This window comes from Calidris pugnax, unplaced genomic scaffold, assembly GCF_001431845.1.
Source record: "Calidris pugnax isolate Ruff unplaced genomic scaffold, ASM143184v1 scaffold795, whole genome shotgun sequence".
Taxonomy (NCBI): Eukaryota; Metazoa; Chordata; class Aves; order Charadriiformes; family Scolopacidae; genus Calidris; species Calidris pugnax.
The window spans coordinates 122,700-148,349 of record NW_015091464.1 but is presented as its reverse complement, the minus strand read 5'-3'; the positions used below and the strand labels follow the sequence as shown (position 1 = coordinate 148,349).

Here is a 25,650-nt window from a genome sequence, read left to right as displayed (position 1 = left end):
GCATAGTGACAACTCCTTTGTTGTACAGTTGAGTGCACAGCACCAAACCAGTGCTGAGGAGGAAGACGGGCCATGGAGAGGGCAGCGATGGCAGCGCACGTCACCACGAGGCCCCGCGGCCCCGGTGGGACGGGGAGGATGGAGAAGGACCTCACCACCATCGATGTGCTGGGAATACGGGGTAACAAGCACCTACCAATGAAACAAAGGAAGAGTGAGGATGAAGGGAGAAAGCAGAACTAATGCACCCCACGCACCATTTCCAGAGGGATTTAGAAGTTTTACAGAGGTGGCTGAGAAGGACCCATATTTTTTCAAACATTTTCATTTTTTAAAACTGTTAAAATTTAATGATAAATAACAGAATCCCACAAATCTTTAGGGGCAAAATGCTCCACATTTATTTACATATGAAATGTGTTTAATACAGTTGTAATGGACATAGTGTATAGTAACATCTGACAGCAGCAAGACTCTTAAGGAACCGAACAATTACTACCGCGTACCATGCAGCTATCTATATATACACAAGTTGTTTTAAAAAAAAGTACAAAAATTTTTTTCAGGGATACATACAAGGTATAAAATGCAAAAACAAACCAAAAATATAACTCTCACAGAGAACTATATATGAAAGGGACAGGATGGTACCTCTCTGTACTTTGTGAAAGCGTAATTAGTGATATTAACACAGTCTGAAACGGCTGAAGGAGCTTCACGCGGTCCGTGTGGGAGCTGAAGGCCCCTGTGACCCCCCCGGGCCAGAGTGGGAGCTTCGGGAGGGCTGTGGCTGCGTGTGACACCGAGCACCAGAACGTTTGGCATTAGCACAGGGAGCTGGGATGTACCAGCCCCTCTAGCAAGGGAATGCTATTTCCTTTCAATAGCCAGAGATAAAGGAAAATACATAATGCCGTGTACTCACTTCTATATAGTGTTTAATAAATTACATGACAAAAAAACATCATAATTATAAACCTATTCCTCTAATTACATCCTATTTGTTAAATCCAGAGCAGCCCAGCCCTTTTGTAACAATTTGAGCTTTGATCACAAGCACCTGATGGCCTAAAAAAATCACTTCATGATAGATAGAGTTGTGCAATTATACTTTTCAAAAGTACTTTATCATCCTAGGGGGTCTGCACCCCTTCTGGTGCTGCCACCTAAAACCAGCACTGCATGTGACATATGCAGCCGTGCTTCTTTTTTTTTTTTTTTTTATAATTTTTTATTTTAAAGATTTATGCCTCGCTTATTTAACAATAACACTGGGAATTAAACTTTGTGGATTATGCTAGTTTAGTTGAGGGGGGAGAATGAAATTCTTGTCTTTAACAAGGAGTCTAACTAGCCGTGCTTTTTTTTTTTTTTTTTTTTAATAATATATATATTTAAGAGAAAGTTTAAAAGCTTCCTTAGACATTTAGAAGCACAAGTTCTTAGAATTTAAAATCTCCCCTTACCTGGCCTGCTCTCCCCACTCTCCTCCAACGGTGCCTCTCCTGATGCACGTCCATTGGCTAAGCCTTCCCCCAGAAGCATTCAACTAAGACACAGTTTACGAGAACCCAAGGAACTGCCCCCCATTCAGAACTCTGTTTTAAAGAAACTTACTAGGAAGAAAAAGAACAGAAACAAAACCAGAAGAACCCAAATTTTCCACTAGATACCAATACAAACACGTAACAAAAAGTATAAAAGTTATTAGTTTAAATATATACAAACTCTTTTCAACTCAAATACTGCTTCAATGGTTTGAGGGCACAGACAATGAGGTGAAGGGCACACTTTTATGTGGAATATATTGCAACAGCCTGACCAGTACTGTTAACACTGTTATACCTTGAGCTTTCTGTAGCAAAGATGTCCTTAGTGTTCCAATGTGGAGAGAGATTTCTGCATCCCAGATGACCCCCATCACTTTTCGGCTGAACTCATTCTTTTAGACTTAATGAAGGCCATGCCGTGTGTTCTCATGTGGGTGTTTAAGGCCGCTTCAGTTTCGAACGTCTTTGCGCACACTTTGCACCTCCTGTCTGAGGCCAAGCTGTCGGACGACTCCTCCTCCTGGCTGGGTTTGTTCTCCTGCTGGTTGTCCTCCCCGGAGCCGTTCTGTTTCGACACCGGCTGGGGCTCCTTCAGCTTGTGCACGATGAAGAGGTGCCTGGAGAGGGACACGTGGGACGTGTAGCAGAGTCCGCACTCCCGGCACTGGTAGGAGGAGCCGTCGGATTTGTGCTGAGGAATGTGTTCGTGAAACTGGAGGAGATTTTCTGTGGTAAAGCCACACACAGCACACTTGTGAACTTTAAAAACATTTATCTTTAGCTTCTTCAGCGGCTGAGTGATTGCACCTCGCGGAGGCCTGAACTCCAGCACGGGTTCTTCCAATTTACGCTTTGGACTAGGAACCTAAAAAATGCCATAAATGGTATATCAGGTAAGCAAAACCACACCGTTCTTTTCATAACTATGTCTGACTTGCAAACCTTAAAAAACTTCCTTTTGGTAGATTCCAGCACAACTCTGATAAATGCAATATTTGAAATAATACAAGCAAATATATATTGTACATGTTGGAAAACCGGGGGTTTTCTTTACTATAAACTGCACATAGAATTTGTTTTGTCAGCTCTGATAGAGGTACAGTATCTCCTACACTGTATAAACCTGAGTAGATATTTGCCAGAGCAAGCACACACCCCTGTGAGAATCCAGTTGTGCACAGACTGCAGAGTATCAGCCCAGGAACTTTTAAAGCACTACATTCTGGAACTGCGTTTTAATTACTTAATATTATTTCATGCCTGAGATCTGACTTGAAAGATTATCTCCTGGTTGCTAGTAAACAAACTAACATATAGCCAAGGCATGAATCAACATGCACGATTTTTAAAACTAATTGAACTGATCATTTTTTATATTTTCTTTATTCTTCTGACATGAGTATTTCTCGAGAATCCTCTGCATCCCACGTAGCTGAGAAATGCTCTGTGATGATTACAAAGACAATGTTCATAGCTGCCATATTTTCAACACTTAAGTACGACAATGTGTTGGGCTGAAAGAGAGTCCTGTAAAGGCCAATAGGAAATTTTAAAGAACAGGTATGTTAGTGTTTCTGCTCTCAGCTCTGGACATGCTGGGTGAAATTCTGGACAGGTGAAATTCTTTATCATATAGAGCCTGGAACACTTAAAAAAGGTTGATTTCTGAACGTAACAAATCGTTTTTTTTTTTCTTTTGGGCTCCACAGAGGATCAGACATTTATGGGATCAAAATACCTGCACCTATTTAAAGACATAAACCCACAAAAATTCACTCTCAGTGACAGAACGAATCTTCTCAGTGATTACCTTTGTGTCTTCTTTTACTTCCCTTTCTTCCATATTGGCCGATTCAGTCATTTCTTTCACATCAGGGTCCTTAATGCCATGCATCAACTGAATGTGTTTCTCCAACATCAACCGCTTGGTGAAAGTCCGTCTTGAATCTGGGCAGTGCCTACATGAATACAAAGCAGATACACACAGATTCAACCACCACGCCTAACAAAAGAATATACAGAAGAATGTAAATAGGACTAGTGAATAAATCCAGACCAGAGTACAATCTATTAAAGACAGCGACAATGTTTTCCCAATCAATTGCACAGGTATTACCAGAAAATGAGCATAACTACCAAACAAAAGTAGAAGTGTTTGAGCAATTTATACTCAGAGCAAATGAGAAGTTCTCTGAAGATAATGTCCAAAATAGTACAAAGTGTGAGTCAGAATAAAACCCGGGAGCACCTGAGTTTGTTTCTGGGACCTCTGGTAACATCACCAAACTGTAATTCTGTTAGACACTCTCCCAAGTTCTCCTTAACTTAAATTCCATTGGGAAAGCAATCGCCTTCCCCGTGGGATGAATGCCAGCTCTAAACAACAGCTAATTCTGCACTCAAATCCAAATACTCTAGTACTGGATTCCTCCCCAGCTCCCTCTCCAACCCCAAACTGAGCAGCAGCACAAACTCGTCTCTCTGTGCTTTGCTCTCCCTTACAGAACCAGCTGCATCCCCTCTGAACCCTGCAGATCAGAACAGCGGGCTGTCTATTTGAGAGACCACTGAAAAACCAGTTCCCCACTGCAGAACCATCAGCCACGCTTGCTCTCAGTTCAGTGAAGTTCCAGATTTGCCCACCAAAGCCCCTAACAGACAGCAGCAGACGTCACGTACCTGCATTCTCAGCAGCCTGCTGGGGTTACACACGCAGGACAGCCTCAAGGGTTTGGGCTGCCCATCTATCTAAATACACCTGAATGAACGGCATGCTGGCTTTTACACAATCAAGAAAAGAAATTCAACTAGTAGCGTTTTTTGTTGGTTTATACTCTGTTTCTAAATAAATAAAAGTAGAACTTACGAGCATGTGTAAACCTTCCTAATGCCTTTGTGCTTGATACGATTGTGACGACATAAACTGTGGGATGAACTGAAAGATTTGTCGCATTGTCGACACGGATGTTTCTTCATTTGCTTAAAAAAAAAAAAAAGAAGAAAAATGCATTAATTAAAAAAGGTCAGTAGAAGTAATGCATGTGTCAAACCTTTTAACAACAGGAAAGAAACATGACATAACTGCTGCCTGGTACCGTGCCTCCAAGAACACACACTCCTACAGCAGGAGCCAGAGGACATGGGCCTCTTTCAGAGGTGTGTGGCCAGCGGATTATTTCTGGCTCAGAAAAGGCAGTACGAGGAGAGACTGGCTTTCACTATAACCCTTCCCTTCCCATCACCAGCCTACGTCTGCCACTCCTGACTAGGAAATCACCAGTCACCTACCAGGGAGGCGGAAAAGCACGTGGTAGGGACTGCAGCAGAACGTTACGGACACTGACACACCAACACATCTTGGAAAAGACATGAAGAAATGAGAGGAATGGTCCGATGCCAACTTGAGGGCCATCTGTTTGGGGAATTCTGCAAGTTTTATACTACACTTTGTTAGGTGGAAGGAGGAAGAAAAGGAAGGAAGCTGCAAAGGATGGAGTGGTCTCCATCCATGTCATTACAAGTGAACGTGGTGCCAAGAGCTCTAGGATCTGAAGATGTAACATCTCTCAAACTGCAGACTGTAGAGGCCCCAAGAGTGAATAGCATGGTCCTGTCCCTTAAATTCCATCAGTCCTAGAACTCACGTCTTATCAACAGGAGTAGTTTCATGCAGTCAAGTGCCTAGAAGGGAAATCAGGTTCCTTGGATTGCTTTTTCCTGCTCTAGCAGAGATCACAGTTTTCCTTCATAGTCTCAGTAACATTCTCTTTCCTGCATTTATTGGGAAACTGAAAAAAACAGATTTTATTCTACTATTCCAACTGAGGCCACTGAACAAAAGACTCAGATCAACGTCTGAAATTGGACCCTTCCTGACTCTTCTGGAGAGTCCATCCAAACCTGTCCCTGTGTTCCAAGGCACTCAATAGCAAAGATTTTCTTCACAGAATAACAGAAAGGGTCACTTGTTCTTACCTTCTGAGGAAGTGACAAATTCCTAAATAACAGAGATGCACAATAATCCATATGGACACTTTAATATGACATGAGTTGTTCTCTGGTGCCTAATATTAATAAGTAATGATAATAATAATAATAATAATAATGAAGAATTCTCAACCACTCAAGCCATACAGGAATGCTTAAGGAACTGAGAATCATCCATCTTATATTTATGCTCCGAGTGCTGAGCTTCATGCTGACGTTCATATTCTCTCTAACGGCCACACTGCCCTGAACAGCTCCAGAGCAGCCCGTGGAGATCTGCAGTGGTGATGGCACCACTGAAAGCCACCATCTACTGCCAGGTCTGGAGTGATGGCTGGAAGGTCTGTACACCTGAAGAAGCGATGTCTGGGATGGCTAAAGCAGTCAGAGCGGTTCCAGTGAGATGAGAAACCTTTCGCTATCCAGACCAACATCCCATGGAGTGCGGGGGCAGGAAAGAAAAGCTGTTCTGAAAGGTCACTCAGGCAGGTGTGAAGCAGCCCATTAGGGAAGAGGATATGGTAATTTTATTGGGGCTGGTCAACACAACGCTGTCAGAGGCGCAGCACTGTTCAGCCTGGACCTCCTCTTCACGTTTAAAGGCCAATTAAAACAAAAAGAAATCAACATATTTTTCCCTTAAATTGTTAAAGGTGAAAACCTTACAGTGCGTACACACAGAGCATGCTCATTAATGCTAATGCATTAATCAACACGTCTTGCAATACAGATTTGCAGTATGCTTATGACTGAACCACTCTGGGGAAAATTTATAAAATAAAATGGAATGTGAGGTGATGTTAGGGCTTCTAAGGAGAAGCAGCCCTGCCCTGAGCTGCAGGAGCATAAGAACAAAGAAGAATAACGATGGAATTATTATTATATTATAATTATATATTATTATTAAAGGAATTATTTGCACAAACAGAACCGAACTTGGAATGGAATGACTTCACATTTCAGGTTTAGTTCACTTCCTTGTAACTGTTATTCATTTACCTTTCCATGTTCTTTCCTCATGTGAGAGATGTAGACGTCTCTCTGAGTGAAGAGCCTGTCGCACTCCCAACAGGTCCAGCCAGGATTGGCCACTTTTTTAGGCTCCGCTTTCTTCATGGGAGACGGAGATTTCTTCTCCAACTTTTCTGTTCCATTGACAGATTTTGCATCCTCTTTGTTGTGACTGGCTGAGTTCTGAGTTGTGGGTTTAGTACTGAGAGGCAGATTTATCCCCAGGTTTGGTGGCCCCTCAACACTTTTCAGAGTTCCATGCATAGACTACAATAAAAGAGAAAAAAAATGTACAAAACTAACATAGATGTATACAGTTGTATTGACAAAACACCAAGACCCTCTGAATCAAAAGTCTTCAGTTACTCCTTTGTCATACTATTGTCAGATCACATTCTTAACTTAAAGCAACAATATTAAGCGAAGGCAAGGCCTAGCATAAAGAGAAACCAGTAACAGCACTAACAGACGCCATCCGGAGCTACAGAGAAGTGTTCCTCAGTGGCTAGACATTTTCACCAAAAAAAAAGGAGAGGTTTTAGGTTAAGTTTAAATTGCTGTTTAATAGGGAGGAAAAAAGGGCTCAAGAGGCACTTTAAGTTAAATTTAATTTCTTGCTTTACTTACCTAACATTAGCTGAGTATCCTCATTTCAAACTACAGGACTAGAGATTTCCAAGGAGGAAAGGTTTTTACTGACAAATTTTGACTTGGCACACTGGTAAATAAGACAAGAAAAGGCAACTGTGGAATGATCAGGCCACTGTATTGTTTAGGGTACATTAATATTTTATGTTGAGGCTGAGTTAAGCCCTGTCTTACCCCGAGCTCAGGTTATGACACCCTGACTCTGCCGCTAACAGTCCTTAGAGGCAGCACTGTGTAGGGCTGGTGGGGTCCCTGCACCAGAGGACAGCTGAGAGGTGCCCACCAAGCTGTTCTCAAGCACCTTGCAGCTCTCAGGGAGCGATGCCTCCTCACTGATTCACTTCTAGACTTTAGGAAAACTAACAGTAAGAAGGAAGAACTCTTCTGTCCCCTCCTTCCCCAGTGCCTGCAGCCTGTGTCACAGGCTGGTGCTACCTGAGCCTACCACAAAGGTGACCGGTTGAGGAAGACCTGGCCTTCAGCCCTGTTGGAGTTCTCTATGTGAAGGTGGACACACCAAGAATGAGTCAGTGGGCTCTGGGCCAGCAAAGGTGACTGCAGCCCAGACTCAACATGCTGATGAACAGGGATCCCGCTCTCAAGGGCTCCTTTGCACCTACAAGACTAGCCATCCCAAAGGTGACTACTCTTCCTAAGGGTAATCTCAGAAACCAACCCCACTCAGTGCATTCTCCATTCTGAGAATGTAAGAATACAACTCTGATACTCCTCTATGATACTTCATTATGAAGTTCCTTCCTAAATCCTGTGGCTTTTGGGACTACACACTGCCTCGACAGGAAGTATTAGCCTCAGCTGTAGAACGTGCTCTTCTATTTAACAACTTTTAAAAGAAAAGCCAGTAATTAAAAAACCTAAAATGTTATTAAAATTCAAAGCACACAGGCCTGGCTCTAAGAATGAACTGATGCTGTGCAGTAGAGGAGGGGGCTGCCTTTTAGGCAGGATGAGAGCCATGGGGAAATGAGACATACATTTTGCCACAAAGAACCATTCACATCTGCAGGAATTATTCTAGGTTATTTTTTGTAGCTTTAAATAACCTCCTTCTGAGCTTCTCTCAATCCTTTTCTGTTCTGTTTTTAGCCAGGTCTTCTCTGCCTTGATGGCTGATGTCTAGCCACACCAAACAATTACTTCTTGTGCTGAGCTCTGCCCTTGTCTGGCACTCGTCCTCTCCCTGAGTCCCTTCTGTATTTATCTGTACCCTGTCACTGTTTTTTTTTTCATATCCCCTTAACTGAAGTCCAATTTGTACTTGTCTGCTGCTGTCCCTACTACTATGCACACATCCTAAAGGTAAAAAGCACGAGCAATTCTGAATAAAAGCAATAATACTGTTACTGCACATGTAATTTCTCAAGAATGTCTGACTCATTTATAGTGAAACATGCTAAAAAAATAATAGCTGAAAGTACAAATACTGGCTTGAACACTAAAGCCAAAAGAGGACCATTTAAGGTATGTGGCATAAATGTGAGACGATTCTTATAGTAACCAAGAACCAGTTCAGAAATATTTCTGAATGTTTAAGATTGGCTTTAAGACCAATGGTTTTTTCCAAAAGTTGTGATCTTGGTTTCAACACACCTTCATAGTTGACATTGAAATGCAGAATGATGGTGTTAGCCAACAAGAAAGCTGTCTGGATTTCCACTGCTCTATACAAATTTTACTAAGCCTTATGTGTCTCTGCAGGAGAAACCCACCAAATTAAGTGCTACCATCCCGGACCAAGACGCTTTGCAGTGCTGTAAATAACTTCAACTGGTACCAGGCTCTGGATCTCATTAGGAAGGCGTAAGAAATTTCAGCACTGCTACCAGCTTTGGTACATATAACACAAAGTAAAGCAGCATATTTAAAATACACAGCTAACAAATCATAACCAGGGGACTGCTGATTCTTAATTTGCAAGGATTTGCAAGAATGACAGCGAATCTTTTTCAGTTATATGGGCCTTTCTGAGAAAATCCACCTGGAGTTTTTTTTCAAAGCTTTTATGTGTTCATGTTCATATGCAAACACACACAAATAACCTCTATGTCTATTCAAGAAACATACTTGTTCCTAATGGTCAATTCTGAACATCAAAGGTTTGGTTTTATAATGTGCTCAGCATTCTCAGCCCCAAACACTAGAATAATACTTAGAACACTGTAAATAAGGCTCAGCACTTACTAGGACTGGACTAACTTCCTTCACTGTAGCCGTTACTGTTTTGATAAAATGACCTATGGAATGCAGTGCACCGAGATATTCCTCGTACACCAAACCCCAACGATCATAGAGAAAAACCCAGTTAGAGATTACATCACAGATACACATAACATATTAACATTTGAGAACATTATTCACGGATTATTTTTCTGGAATAATTAACCTCTCTCTCTCTCAGCAGTCGCCTTGTTGTTCTGTGCCTTTTTACAGTACTTTCTCACAGCATACATTGCACGACACATGGTATCTAGGAAGGAAACAAGAGAAGATGCCTACACACCTTGATATGATCCATCATAAGCTGTTTCTGTGCATATAGGAGAGAACAGTCTGGACACTTGAAAACAGACACCTTCTGGTTTTCAATGTGCTGATCAAAGTGGCGATAGAGCAAAGGTTGTAGAGTAAACACAGTGTCACACATAGAGCATTTATATATTATTCTAAAAACAGAAGTACAATAAACAATGTCAGTCATGTTGATGATCTATTTGCAAGAATCATGATGTTAACTTTTTTTCTCAGCAGAGATAAGATCTGACACGTTTAAGCAATCATTTCACGCTGCCTGGAAAAAGTTAAAATTAAACTAATTCAAAACATCCTCCAATTTCAAAATATGGGAGCAGTAGAAAAAAACAGAAGAATGGAAAAAAAATAATTTAAAAGTGCAAACAAAAAGCCAGAAAACAGCAGCATATGCCAGTCACATATATAATACACCAACATCTGCTCAGGATACTCTGAGAGTCACACCTCTTCAGTCTCCGACCGCACGTTATAACTAAAGGACAATATACCTGTTCTAGGCTGCAAAGGCAACATGTTTTAAGGAAATGATTGATTCCACCATTATAGGTAACGTATTTCAAGACAAATTTCTTTTTGGCAATGTACACGGTTTGAAGCTCCTGACTGCCAGGCATGGACCCTGTTAACGCTCTGAGGCTGAAACTTCACAGGATGGTGTTTCCCTTTTTGCAGTTATAAGCCTTTAAGAATCTGTCTATTGAATCAATGTAGGAAACAGATACACTAATTAACAAAGAACTAGGTGAGTACTGGACACTAAAAGCATAGTCGCTGAAAATTAATATGACAGCCAAAATCCTGTATCACAAAATCCTAATAACATTATTAAACAACCTGAAAATAGTATTTTTAGCACATCCTTGTCAAGTGTCCATCCACCAGACAAAAACCACAGGGAAACCAGAAACATAACCCTCCGATCTAAATGCTGCAACTGCCACCTGACAATAGTTTGAAGCAGGTTTCATTTTGCTGATGTTTTTGGAATGAAAAGTATAGTTTCAACTGGATTCTAGGCAGTTATTTACTTGATAGTTTGCTTGTTGCTTTTTGCTTATCTGTATGTTTGATTGTATTAAGAATGATTTCCCTGACAACTAAAGGTGAGTAACAAGATCAGCCTTTCAAACTGCAACCTGCAAATGTGCCTGGTTATAACCAGTAAATAATTCTATTCTTTCAGAAACTTCATACTTTTTGTTAACTTGGAAAGTGAATGAAAATGAAATGACACGTGAAAGAGAAGTAACATAGACATCTGCCACAATGATGGGAGGAGAGGGCAGTGTAACCCATCAGCCATCGGCAGCGGTGGGGCTGCAGAACACGTTCAGCTCAGGTAAAAGAAACCTTAACCAGGCGCTTCCCCTGCGAAAGCCCAACTCCTCATCCCACCCACTCCAGGCTCAGCTCTCTCCTCAAGAATGACTTTCCATTAAAAAAACCCAACACAACAAACCCTGCTTGCTGGAATGCTGAACTTTCTCATTATCCACATAGATGTTCCCAGTCCCGTCTATATCTCTCTGAGCAATTACCATCAACAGCATGTTGCTCACAAACTCTAAAGAGCATTCTGTGCTGTGCCTGGAGACGACAAGGACAGGGACACTGCTCTGATCTCCAAGCCATTCAGTCAGTCCAAATACTGGAAATAATGAAAAATAGTACACTTAATCATATTAACCACCATGGAAAGTACTATTTTTGTGGTGTATCAGGTGGCCCCAGCCTGTCAGATATGCTAAGATCAATCTGTTACTGACACTGCATCCTCTGATGACCATGTGCCACCGCACCCACTGCTTTATCCTCCGTGGTGGAACCAGACAGTGATCTCTGCTGGAATGACTTCAGGTCTGTAGTATATGAATTTATCATTGCAGAGTTACATAATTTAATCAAATTAACTACATTCTACTATATGCTTCAGATTCTTACTGTATCTAGAGTAAGGAGCAGCAGAATACAGAATGCTGAGGTGGCACCAAACCAGGCACGGAACGCGTGCTTCTTCACTTTTCAAAATTCCCATTAACAAATTCACTATTACCTTAGAATAAATACAGACATGAAAGATGTTTAGTGTTTTGAAAACTTCTGTACCAGACTATGGTATTTCTTCCCATGATTTTTTTCTCTAAAAAAATGGTACTTGTGGGATAATATAGTTTGTACCAATAGTACAGTACATATCCATAATTCGGCTTGATAAACAAGAACTTCTCTAGTATCCAAAAAGAGCTCAGCCATGATAAATCTCTTCGTGCCGCTCCTATGAAGTTACACTGTTTACAGAGAAAAGAAAATCACATATAAACTTTGGTTTCCCATAAAACCCAGGCAGCATCTCTGCGAAGCTCTCTCCCACAGCACACCTACGCTGAATGACAGGACAGCCATCCATTTCCCTGTGTTAAAATAATCTCATTTCATCCCACTGAGAATCACTGCACAGAAATTTCATTTTTCATGCCCGAAATAGTTTCCTGTAGCTGCTCTGAAACTCCCATTTGCAATGTAATTGCAAATCACAGGGTTCCAGTAACTGCCAGAGGCATTTACAAATAAAACCCAGTTCCCGTAAACAGCGAAGTGTGAACAGGGCAGAGTCCCTCGGGATGGGATCGTCCCCAGCCTGCCCTCAGGACAGCCCAAGGTGCTGGCGTGGTGGGACATGTATCAGGCTGCACCTCTGCAATGGCCAGAGGAACATCTGGATCCTGGCTCCACAACATCTGCCATCAGGGAGCTTCAAGACTCACAGTGAAGGGTCAGACACCTTTGACATGCTGAATGAGAACTCAACAGCTTCACTCTCCAAACACGGGCGGCTACTGTACCCTTCTATTAAAATTTTTACTTCAGAAGAACAAAAATTTATCTGAGCTTATGTGGTGGTATCTATAGTGTCATCCAACTATTACATCCCTTCTTTCCAATAATGAAACTGTTAAACTTCCAAATGAAGGCCAGTCACCCGCAATGGAGATGCCAGTCAATACAATACAGTAAACCAGCAGCAGCAGATTGGTCAAATGTGAATGTATTTCCACAAATACAAAAGCCCTTGTCAGCTCTGCCCTGTGCTGGTCAGGCCACAGCTGGACCGCTGCGTCCAGTTCTGGTCCCCACAACTCATGAAAGACATGGACAGACTGGAGAGGGTCCAAAGGAGGGCAACCAAGATGATCGAGGGCTGAAGAACCTGCTCCACGAGAAAAGACTGAAGGAGTTGGGTCTTTTCTCCCTGGAGAAGGTTCAGCAGAACCTCATCCCAGCGCTCCAGTACTTAAAGGGTGGCTACAAAGAGGACAGAGGGTCCCTCCTCACAAGGAGCCACATGGAGAAGACAAGGGGCAATGGGTACAAGTTGCACCAGGAGAGGTCTCATCTTGATACAAGAAATGTTTTACAGTGAGAACAATCACTCACTAGAACAGCCTCTCCAGGGATGTGGTGAGTTCCCATCGCTGGAGGCTCTCAAGATGGGGTTGGACAGCGTGTTAGACCATCTCATCTCGGCTCCCCTCCCACCAACTGCTGGACCCAATGATCTTCTGAGGTCCCTTCCAACCTGGGCTGCTCTGTGACTTTAACACAGAACATTACAGCAGATAAACCAGAACTTGAGTAATGTTACAAACATCTGATGTCAACTTGACCAAGATGTGTGACAAATATCCTCAGAAACTAACTAATCTAAACACAAACAGTTCCTTTTTAAATTGCTGCCGAGTAGCAGAAATACATGCACCTAATTCTGAGGAATCCACAGGTCCTGAGAGCTTGTAACAGACCTTATCAAAAGGTGAAAGAGCAGTCAATTGGTGGCAACACCATACCACCCACAGGTGCTTGGGGAACAGAAGCAAAGAACTGCAAACACTGCAAAGACTGGAAAAACCCTACTTGTCACCCTGCATGCATTTTCAACAGCATCCTGAATAAAAATGGCAAATTTAAAGAATAAGCCCTTCTTAAGAGCAGCACTCAGCTATGGATTCTACCATGTATTATAAAAGTGCTGCATAAAAATTTATTTTAGTCTTTTTATAATAAAAATGAACTCATAAAAGAATACAGTTATAAGCACATCTATATGGAAAGAAAACTAATGAAAAATATTTAATTCACGAAGTTGATCAGAAACAGTTCAGCAGATCCAAGCACAATTCAAGAAATCTGCGCTTTTCACAGATGAAGTGTCTGACACAAATAGTGATCTCCACCTTTCAGTTTCTCCAATGAAACTTACAGGAATCTGAAACAAGTTTTAGATTAAATGTTGGTATTTCAAAGCCCCTCATAGAAGATACAATCCTGAATTAAAACAAGGTCCCATTTCTCACTGGGTGGGAAAATCCCACCACTCCCAAACCTGCGGTTTCACGAAGAATAATGCAGCAGACAGAAAAAGGAGAAGGGATCCTGCAGGAAAAGCACTGCGGGCGCTTGTGACCCACAGACCAGGGTACTGCGAGTGGCTGTAGCCCACAAGAACGGCCCAGGGTCAGCCCAGGAGGACACTGCCATTTCCAACACCACCTCCCACCAGCAGCACCCTCACCCCTCACACATCAACTGGCAACACTGGGAAAACAGATATTCCCAGTTCACCCAGATGACTGTCTATGAGCATGTAACAGAAAAAAAACCCCAAACCAACTTTTTCTCACCTTTTCAACCAGACGTTATGAAAATCACTGCCTTATAAGCCCTGATAAGCCTTAGCATTATCTTAACTCTCAGTAAAAATGCAGATGAGCTGAGCAAATTAAAAGATAAGGACAAACACACTACCTGCCTGTCCGAATCACTTTGGCAATTACTGTACCACTCTCCCGTAGCGCGCAGTGTTTGAAGAACTGCTGTTGCTGCGTTCACGGAAATTTAACCTCTGCCAAATAAACTGCCAGCTAAAAACTCATGGCATTAAAAACATTACATGAACTCCCCAAGTTACCAACAGGGTGACAAACTGCTGGCTGTACAGCAGGTGACGTCCAAGGTGACAAGCAGAGGAGAGAAGGCAATCTCACACGTTACCCAGAGGCAGGAAGTGCAGCAGCAGAGGAGTTTTGCTTACTTTGGTTCGCCTATCTTGATGCCCGGGTGCTGGGTGTAGGCGTGGGAGTGGGTGCTGGGAGCGGACTTAAACGCCATGGGGCAGATGGGACACTTGTAAAAGACTTCACAGTGAGAGCCCTGGATGTGAGACTTGAGGGCGGCCACGTCCGAGTACACCACGTTGCAGTGCACGCAGCTGCAAAAGAGCGGAGAAGGGTCAGTCCAGCCCAGCTCCAAGCGGGACCCAAAGACACGGAACAAACATTCACTTTCAGGCACGTGGGAGAGATAAACATACATACATACATCTCGATTAAACTGCCTCATTCTGTCAATTTAAACAGCTTGGTAAGAATCAACATGAACACAGATTTGAGTAGCAGAAAGTAAGAAAAAAGAGATTTCCCAAATTTAATTTGAAAATCGAAGAGATATGAAGTCAGAAGATGTTTTTACGGCATTACAACAAAACAGAGGGTTATTCTATTGATTGTAAAAAGAATGCTTAAATCCTCTGCAAATTTGTAAAGATATTTTACAAAAGGCATTTTTATGACATGCAGTGGATTGTATAAGGTACGCCACAGCAATCTAGAAACTACCACCAAAATGGAAACCCAGTAAGGAAAACATTTCCACCGTTTCCCTCGCTTAGATTTAATGAAGACAAACTGGTAATGATTTGCTGTACACGGAATCAAATCAGTGCTTGGATTTAAAAACCAAAAAAAAAGAATGATTTAAACTCAGGACAAGTAAACCAAACCTCTACAATCAAATCAATCTATCAGATTGGAATTCTGAAAATAGTTTTCAAAAACATACTTCTGCTGTGTCGAAAATTTGTGACCTTTCCGCATCTATTCTAAAATGAAATGATTAAAAAAATCAAGTTAATATTAGTATATAAGAATTTCTATACACAATGGTCCCTCACAGCACCGTACATCTCCAGCACTAAATGCAACCAAACAAGCCCAAGAACACGCTGCAATAAGCACTTACAAAAATAACCTGTCAAATGAACAAATTTCTTACTGACCAGCGTTCTGCAGTAAGAGTTTTACAATTTAAATGCAGAAGGCCTCTATCCTTTCAAATTTTAATTTTGGCATCATGGTAGGATGGTTGCTGTCATATAAACATAAAATAATTTTTGACACTGTTTTAGGGCCATGATGCCAGCAATAAAGCAGGAAATACAGTTATACATTGCATTCAAGAATCCCCTTCTCCTTTTAAAATGTATCATCTTTGAATTTTATGAAATGTCACCCTTTCTTTTCCAAGCACTTAATTTACATTCTTAATGCTATTAATCAAGTTGTATCTATCTATTCGCCACTTACCAATGCATTTTCTAAAGGAAATGGTCCTTTTTGGGTCTGTTAAGATATTCCCTGCTTAGAGAGATGAGTGTTTCTGCGCAGCAGTACTGAGCACCACTCTCTCACAGACAGACCAACCCCTTGGTATCACCTCTCTCCTCCCTGTCCCATCCCACCTGCACTTTACTCTCTAGTGATGTGACAAAATAAACGATCCTCAGCATCCACCACTGTATTAACACAGCTTCTAAGGACCGAGCCTTCCTTCCATGGACTGCTGGAACTGTTGCTTGTTTGCAACTTGGAATTAAACTTATTGTTGAGATTTTCAGCAGATTCGGTTCAGACAACCAGCCTAACTCACTGAAACCAAACTGAACTCCCTCACAGAGGACCTTTGGAAGGGCAGGTCGTGCTGTTCCTCGAGCAAACACGCCGTGGTGACCAGGAGATGCTGAGAAGTCCAAGAAGGGAGACATTAACTCTCCCAGATATGGCTTTTCTTTGCAGAGATTTTTGTTTTAGCCTCACCACACACAGAAATTTTGACTTGGGGTGACGTGAGATTTTATGATACACCTTGAAAAGTTTAGTAACTTTAGTTTAGATTCACAGTGAAGGATCTGTGAGTCATCTGGTGTTACTGGTGCAGGCTGGGAGTCCCTGAAGACGGTTCTATCCGTGTCCAACCCCCAGAGCAACAGACTAGAGGCAAGGGAAGGAGTGTGGAGGTAGCAGACGTGAGAAATTTAGGAGCAGACAGACTGACTGCAGCTTGGCAGAACAGAGAACAACCCAAAGAGCTGCGAGCTGTGCCAGGCCGTGGGTTCAGTCTGGGAACAGCCAGCCGGATGCAGCAAAAGTGCTTTCTTCCCCTCCTGGCAGATGTCACAGCTGCTCTAGTAAATGTGGTGGCACCCGAAGAGGGAAGAAGCTGCCTGCTGATGAGATGTTACATGGCCCTTCTCCAGCCAGGCAGGGTGGAGCAGAGACGTCTCAGGGCTGCGGAGCAAAGCCAGGCTCTTCTCACCTCTCCCTGTGCCGCCTGCCACTCGCTGCCAGCAACACTAACTCAGAACAGGTTTTCAAGACTTTCAAAAATTAACACTCCCGTGAGATGCCTCTGATCCCCATTTTCTCATTGAGTTGCCATTAACAGGGAAACAGAATAATAAAAGGGAAACTGAAGAGTAAAAAGAAGAACCAAAAGATCGGGCTGATTGACTGAGGAAGGTAATTTTCAAGTACTGTAAAGCTGAGGAATCCTGCATTGGGAAGAACGCAGCCAGGCAGGTGCAGTATGCCCATCAGCATCTCCACAATGAATTCTGGCAGTAAATACCCAAAATGACCGTTCTACCAGAGAGAACAATCTCAAATTCAATGTTTTGAGAAAACTCTGAAGGTTTTTTCTAAGAACCTGAAATTAAGAAAATAATCTGAATTCTCTAGACCTTATAACCTGTGAAATCCTGAATCTGACATTTTATGGCTGGATGAGATTAGCCAATATTCTGATCTAATAACGTACAAAAGCAGATGCCCAAATCAGAGCAGAATCCCAATGTGGTATTTATTCCAAAATTTGTAGTACTAATAGCATTGTTGCTGTGACAACCTTGCACCCGTGAAGCTGTATTCTACAAACAACGCCTATGAAACTGCACAATTACATTTAAAAGCATAAATTATACATAAATTGAGAAGTGATGATCATACTGACCGAAAGCCAACTCTTCGGGTATAATGCAGGCAGTTCTTAGTGACATGGGTCTGGAAGTGGACAGATCTGCAGATGGCTCCGCACTCGGGACAGGTGTATGGAGATTTATGCTGATGAATTCTCTGGTGTGATGCAAAGCTGCACTGGTTAGGGAGCAGCATCTGGCAGATATTGCATGTCTTCTAAACGATAAACCAAAATAGATGAAACAAAAGGTTGGGTTCAGCTCTACATACCATGTCAAGCACTGCAATGTATCAAATAAAAGGTTACACATTTCAACCGATGGGAAGCTGCCTGTGGGCCCTGCTGGCACTCCTGGTGGGACAGAGCTGGCAGACACCGGCCACCCTGGCACAACAGAGCCCTTTCAGATGCCACTCACCACGGGGGGGACACGTCGGCTTGTATAAATTTCACTGAGGTGCCTCACAAGGTCACCTTCACAGGGCACAACCTGGGAATCAAACCGTACGGTTTTAACTCAGTGCATCACAGAAAGTAAAAAAGCCAAACCAAACCCACCAATTAGACTATCTGCACTTTCCTTGGGCCTTCCTCCTGATGAATTCTAAGGGTAATATCCATAATATCAATAAAATGGAATATTATCAGGCAAAAAGTTTGCTGATAATTTCAAAATATATTTCCTGAGCTAGCATACACCACCTGCACTACATCAACATACCGGGCATCTGAGCAAAACCTAGAGATATATACAATATTTACAAAACTTTTGTTTGCAGGGCAATCCTTCTACATGCAGGAGTAACTTACTAAGCTCATTCTTTTCTTGTAATGTGTTACACAAAAATAATTTAAAAAACCCCATTCTTTAACTACATGTTGACTATATGCCAGATCAGAAACACTGAAATTCTTTGGGCGCTCTGTGCTATTTTCGTATGTATGAATGAGGAAATCCTGAAATAAATAATGAATAATTCCTTTCCTTATGGTAAAACAGTTTCTTACTAAAAGATTGGTGCTTCACAAAAAGTCACATCCTTCCAATTCAGGCGACCCTCCTTTAAATCTCTTCTAAAACCAGTAAGGTCCAGATCACCTAACAGCAGAATCAAAGCTCCCATTAGAGAGGAAATAGCACAGTATGACAAATGACTTCCATAGGACTCTCACTTACTGGTACTGGAAACTATGCCAGTAAAAAACCCAACCTGTTCCCATTCAATGAGACAGGAGACAGACACTAACTCCGAAGACGGAAGGAAAAAGCCTTTAGAGTCACTGCAAAAATGACTTTTTTTCCCTAAGAGAACACTATTTAATATCAATGCCTAAAGTAACTTCATTGCCTCAGCATTTATACAGTATTATTGATATTCTAAGAACAAATACACTTTTGTATTACAAGCTGTACATTCCATTTTTATTGTTTTTCCAAAATAGCTTAATCTAAATGCTTTTTTTGAGGACACGTGCAAATACTTTGATTCTTGTTTTAAAAACAGTATTTGAAGTAGAAATGTTAACACTAAACAACTCGTGGTGACACAGAGAGAAGCAAGAAGTGTGTTTCCACACGGTTCACTCTTAACGTTTACTCTGTGAACAGGGTGGCCCGGGCTGTTTGAACACGGTCTCCATCCAAACAGAGCTCTTGGTCTCCTGAGGACAGCAAGGTGGTGAAATGCAAAACGTTCCAACAGAGGAAATCAAGCAAAGAAAATCTCCCAGGGCTCAAATTCTGGTTGAGTATCAGCACTTCTGCCAGCCCAAAGGATTATAAGCCAGCGTGGATGCTTCTGCTACCCTTGTGCAAGGCCTTGCCTGAGGCTAATGATCTGCGGGGATTTGGAACTATCACCCCGCTTGGAGCCTCTGTGACTCAGCACAGCTGAGGCTGCCTTCAGACACATTTAAATATTCGCTTTCAAATGCCAGTTATTTGTCCTCAACTGCCACCGCCAGCACCACTGCCTCACGCCCTCCAGCGCCCAACACAACTGGTTTGGGATCTCAACTTTGTCTTTACCTCAGGCTTGAAGGCAAAATCCTGACTAACCACAGCTCTGCTTAACACCTGATTGTCTCATTTACTTGGCTGTGGTGCTATTCCTAAAATCTTTGATTTGGTAAGAAAACAGAAAAACAGAACTTCTTCCAATAATAGAAACATATGGGGTGTTCACAGTCCAAGCCTTTAGCCTGAAGATCTACAAAAGGAAACTGTAGAATGATTTGGGTGGGAAGGGACCTTAAAGCTCCGCCAGTGCCACCCCCTGCCCTGGGCAGGGACACCTCCCACCAGACCAGGTTGCTCCAAGCCCCCTCCAACCTGGCCTTGAACCTCTCCAGGGATGGGGCAGCCACAGCTTCTCGGGGCAACCTGGGCCAGGCTCTCACCACCCTCACACCAAACAAGTTCTTCCCCACATCTCAGCTCCATCTCCCCTTTTACAGTGTCAAACCCTTCCCACTCATCCTATGGCTCCCCTCCCTGATCAAGAATCCCTCCCCATCTCTCCTGGAGCCCCTTGAGGGACTGGAAGGGGCTCTAAGGGACAGGGGGACAAGAAGCCACAGAAGAGCCATAAACATCCCAACCCCAATGGTTGGTGCAAATCCCTGGCTTTGCACCACAGAGCCTGGAAGATGTATCTGTAATGCTAGAGACTCCGACTGAAACAAAACACCAATAAAGCCATCTGTTAAGGCTACTGGTTTGCTATTTTGACAAGTACAATAAAATATTTAATTGTAACTGATTACAGTAGAACAAAAAGAATCTACCGTGAAATCCTGAAATTCAGCACGTTTGCTTACCATTTTGTTTTGGGCTTAAGGTGGCATTAACTTCCAGCTCTCTCATTCCAACCCATACCAAAATAAAACACAGTTTGTGAAAATCATCACCTGCCTGCATTTAAAGTCAAAGTTTCAAAAAAAAAAAAAAAGGTTAGAAGAAAAAATGGTGGAAAATAAAGATACACAAGAACTATGAGTATGAAGGGAAATGGGCTCCATAGTTTCCATGGGAACTATACACTTCTACCTGTAAGTAAGAGGAACATTAATATTAATTAGCTCAGGTTTGCTACTATTTTTTCCCCCAGTTAAGTAGATTAGGGTTCCATTCTACCAGGAAACCTGTCAGTGAGTGGTCCCATTCCCTTTAACAGGAATATTAATGGCAGTGAAGTATTACAGAATGGTAACAACGCTATAGGGAACGTCTTTTAATTGCTAGAGCTGTTTTGCTACTGTTCATTTTCTTTGTAAGAGGAGCTGTAGAAGAAGCAGCAGCTACTCACTGCCGAGACTCATTACAAACATAAACCAGTACACAATTCCCCTTTCAAGAGCAATGAGAAAGAGCAGTAAAAGCTGCAAGTAATAACTTTTTCCCGTTATTTTCCTCGCTGAGCAGCAGTACCTGCGCACCCATCCTCATCCTCCCACCGAACTGCAGGTGCAGCCTGAGGTTCTGTGAGGAGCTTGGCTGCTTTCCTGCAGCATCCAACAGGACACACACAGAGCAAAAGCACCAGAGAGGCAGCAGGAAAAGGCAAAGGGTGTTTCAACAAATCTCCTTAGATTTCCTGTCCATACAAATAAAGCCCCTCACAGGAAGCCAGTACCTCACTTTTTAATCTTTGTTCTCTATTTTTTTCATTTTATCCTTACTTCATTTTCCCAACCTATTCTCCCAAGTATTTGTCCGTCTCTCATCCACTGGCTTTGTCTTACTGCCTTCTTAATTGCTTCATTTTATAGTACTGGATCTTATCATGCTAAATGATACCTAATAGAGCTATTGTGGAAAAAAAAAAGATAAATCCAACACCAATAAGCACCAGCAAAGCAGTTAGCTGAAAACCAATTACTGAGGATTAAGTAATTGAAGAGCTGGTACAGAATATACTCGTGGTGTGCCATTAGATCCTGTTCAAAACTGCAGCAAGATGCAGGGACAGAACACATCCTGCCAGCTTCCTTCTGACAACAAGCTTCATCAAACTCACTCTAGGCAGGCACATGCCTTACAACCAGAAATACACACACACAGCATTTCCCTTGGAATCCAGGCCATTTCAGCCAACTCCAACAGCCATTGCTAAAGTGGAGCCGGGCAGAGCCTGTAATGCAGGCACGCACGATTATTTCCTCTTCACATCACTACGTAGTGGTGGGCGCAGCGTAACTGCCTTGCGGCCCCAGCACAGGGCTCAGGTTCAGTAAATCCATCCCGACAGGAGCCTGCCTGTGCTCCCAAGACTAGTGCATTTTTCCCTAACTGCAGGACTTCAGACCTTTATCCTGTGTATTTCTGTGCGATTCCCAGAATATTCCTGGGGCGTCCCTGTCTCCATCAGCCTGAGGCCGTTTGCAGGTTTCAGCTTCCCACACAGCAAGAAGCTGCAACACCAAACTCCACTGGCTGCTCCAAAACACCCCAGAATCCCTTTTAATTGGCACGCCCCAACAGAAATCCAGCTGCATCATTTAATTAACAATCTTAACTCCTATAGGATTATAAAATACATCGCACACTGATTAATATTAGCCTTTATTGAATGACGTGTTTCTTTCAGATTAGGCCACATACATTAGTGAGGAATTTTAAAATGCTCTGCAAGTTTTAACTCATTAGCAATTGTAGGAGGGAAGGAAAACCAACACAAGTACCCAAATGGCCACACAGAAAAATGCACGCCAGCAACCACCCCTGTCACTGCTGTTTCACAAGGACCTGAGGAAAGCCGCGTGCACGTCCTGCCCAAAGCATCAGTGTGCCATTTACCCACTGCCTGGGGTCCCTGAGGGAAGGGGAAAGCCTGCCTCACCTGTGCTGCCACCTGAAAAGAGTGAAAACTGAGGAGAGATCAGGAATGAATCATTTAAAACTATGATTCAGACTGCACAGACAGGCTGCTAATGAGGGTGCCAATTAAGTGGATTCCACAGGATACTCGAATTCCAAAGCACAGAAAAGAATCATTAAAAATTCTCAGTAAAGACCACTATTAATTTCAGTATTACAATGTTCAGCTGTAAGAAAAGCTAACGCTGAATTTCAGCAGAAATACACAGTGTAAATTTCAGACTTGAGGGCCTGGAAACATCCTAAGAAAACCTGTATTAAAAATATGTTCACGTTCACTATGTAAGTGCTTGCAAGATTTTTTTGCAGTTTTTGTTTAGACTTTTTAATCATGGAGGTTTGGAAAATTAACAGCTAAATGAAAGTAAAAACCATATCCAAAGTCCCCTAGGCTTATAGATCAAAGAGTGGAATGGAAACATGGGATACTCTACTTGTCCGCTCGCGTCTGCAGCCTGCTGGAAGTGAGTTGCGAGAGATGTCTCGTCCTGGAACACTTCGTTACACTCCAGACACTTCAGACTGTGCCTGCAGAGTCTGGAGGGATCCTCGTCCAGCGGCATGGCGGGGATGACGGGAGAGCTGGCGGGGGCCGAGATGACCGTCCCAGTTATGCCAGACTGGATCTTTGTCAGGGTGTGCGTGCCAGCTCCCGCGGGGCTCTGCAGCATCGACGTGGCGCTATTGCTGGAGGGGGACGCGATCATCTGATCGGCGGGGACGGGCTTCAGAATGAGGTGCGAGCACTGCATCACCACCCCCTTCTCCTTGTGCCCGCGAGCGTGGGAGAGGAGGCTGCACTTGTTGTAGAAAACTAAGTTCTTTGTGCAGTGGTTACACGTCACCTCGATTCGCACGCTCCTCCTGTCGTAGTGCTGGGTCAGGCTCTTCTCCAGGGCGAAGGAGTCGCCACACTCCAAACACTTGTACCCTCGGGTCGGTAGCGTTATTCCGGCACTGGCGGGGGGACTGAGGTTTGGGATGTAAACTGGCACGGGGTTGACGCTACTCAGCACCTTATTGAAGGCTTCCACCACCGAGCTCTGCAGGGATGACACCACCTGGACTCGAGACACTTTTTTCGAAGGCTGTGAGGCCGCTGCAGAAATTATTGCCTGCTTTATTTGCTGCTGGGGTTTGGTTAGCACTTGGCGGAGTTCAGAGGTGGTTTGAGCACCTTGAGGCAAAAGGTTCAGGTTGGCAAGATGCACCGTCTTTGGCACGAGTTTAGCACTGGCAAGGCTCGACGCTGGCACCACCACCGTCTGCTGCTGGATGGCGTTGGCGGCTTTTATAATGGCGCTGCTGGCGCTCTGCACCGAGGCGGCAGAGATCACCGTGGCTTTCACCGTGGTATTGTTAGCGAGCTTCAAATTAATCACTTGGGAACCCGCCGTCTTAACTGCTGAAACGGGGAGAAAGGCGGTAGCCACAGGTTTGATGGTGACCTGTTTTGGTGCGAGTTCCGCAGACGCAACCGCATTGGTGACGACTGTAGACTGGAGAGGAGCTCGAGGAGGAGAGGAGAGAACAGCAGCAGAAGCTGGAGAGGACAGGAGAGAGGTCATGGAAGTTACCATGGAAGCAGTCTGCTCTGGCTTTTTCCCGGAGTCCAAATCAACTTCTGGCAACACCCTGGTAACAGTTCTCTTGATCTCCCCAGAAGAAGTCTTGATGGTCTTTATGCGAACTTTAGGAATTGCTGGTGTTGACCCCGCAGGAGACGATGGAGACCCTTTGCTACTGTTTTCACTCGATACACTTCTGGGACTATCGGGTGGTTTGAGAGATGGCTTTTTAGCACCATCAATGAGACTCTGAGATTCAGGTGATTTCTCAATAGCCCGGGGACTTTCACTCATGTCTTTTGGCAATGGAGAAGACTCTCCTGAATGGGACTGTAAATCTTTACTGGTGTCTGTAGCTGCCTTCTTAGCGCTCAGCGCTGCGATTGCAGCAATGCACGAAGAAAGCTTTGCTGATGACTTTGCTTTGGACTGTGAAATGCTGGCAAGATTTGTTTCGCTTTTTTCAGTACTCAGTTTTCCATCAAGCGCCCTGTTTTCAAGAAGCTTCTCAGAATTGTCTTTTAGCAATTTGTCCTCTGTTTTTCGACCTTTAAAAGGCTCATAGACACCTAAATTCATGGAGTTTGTCTCTGTCTCTCGTTTAGCAACTTTATTTTTATCTATGCTACTTGAAACTGCGATTCCAGACTTAATCAAGTTCTCCCCTCCGAGTGCCTTCAGCTTGTCATATTCCTGCTGAGAGACAGAGCCTGCCAAGACATTTGCTCTGAAATTGGCACGCATTTCCTCTTTATCTGGAGGGTCATCCACCTCAATTTTTTCATCATCGTCAAATTCCTCCGCACTTGATATTGGGCTGAACTGGTTGAAAGCTGAATCCTTCAGTGTAGTCTCAGAAGCTGACCCATCATCTTTAAGTGACTTCCCTTCATCTTTACTGTAACTATCAAGAGCCGATGAGGTGAGAAAGCCATTATGCAAGCCATTGCCTGTGGAATGGTGGCCGTCTTTGTCCACTCCTTCAGAAGAATCAATTGTACGCACGTTTTTTACAATGACGCTCACACCAACGTCAGACGATGATGGGGCATGAGAATCTTCATCTGTGTGAGCATTTTGTTTTATGTGGCTTTCATGGTCATCATGTCCAGATTCAATAGCTGCTTTTGGATCAACCATGTCTGGTATGTCAAAGGCTGCAAGAAGGTCATCAAAATCTGGGGTCTTCATATCCCCCATGGTCATGTATTTGATTGTAAGAAAATCTGTGAAATAAGCAGAAAGTCACCATCTCAGTATTTTAAGCTCTGGTAGCACAACCTTACACAAAATACGCACATATTCATATGCCATGTAAAAAGGTGTTATTTCTCTTCTGCAGCAGTATTTTCAGAAATTATACATT

The 25,650-nt window shown here is 43.1% G+C and overlaps 1 protein-coding gene across 11 annotated transcripts in view; it reads right to left on the bottom strand.

Moving 5' to 3' along the window:
- Nucleotides 1-1,358: 1,358 nt before the first annotated feature.
- The window catches only part of ZNF532 (zinc finger protein 532), a 36,224-nt gene continuing 11,932 nt past the window's right edge, over nt 1,359-25,650 (bottom strand). For all 11 annotated transcript variants that reach the window (XM_014961671.1, XM_014961665.1, XM_014961669.1 and 8 more), the window contains 8 exons: nt 23,151-25,510; nt 17,871-18,052; nt 14,839-15,015; nt 9,718-9,880; nt 6,537-6,815; nt 4,417-4,529; nt 3,361-3,508; nt 1,359-2,415 (listed from right to left, as the gene is read on the bottom strand). In XM_014961671.1, the coding sequence (XP_014817157.1) occupies nt 1,921-2,415; nt 3,361-3,508; nt 4,417-4,529; nt 6,537-6,815; nt 9,718-9,880; nt 14,839-15,015; nt 17,871-18,052; nt 23,151-25,490 (3,897 nt within the window). In that variant the 5' untranslated portion in view covers nt 25,491-25,510 and the 3' untranslated portion in view covers nt 1,359-1,920. The remainder of the gene's footprint in view (nt 2,416-3,360; nt 3,509-4,416; nt 4,530-6,536; nt 6,816-9,717; nt 9,881-14,838; nt 15,016-17,870; nt 18,053-23,150; nt 25,511-25,650) is intronic.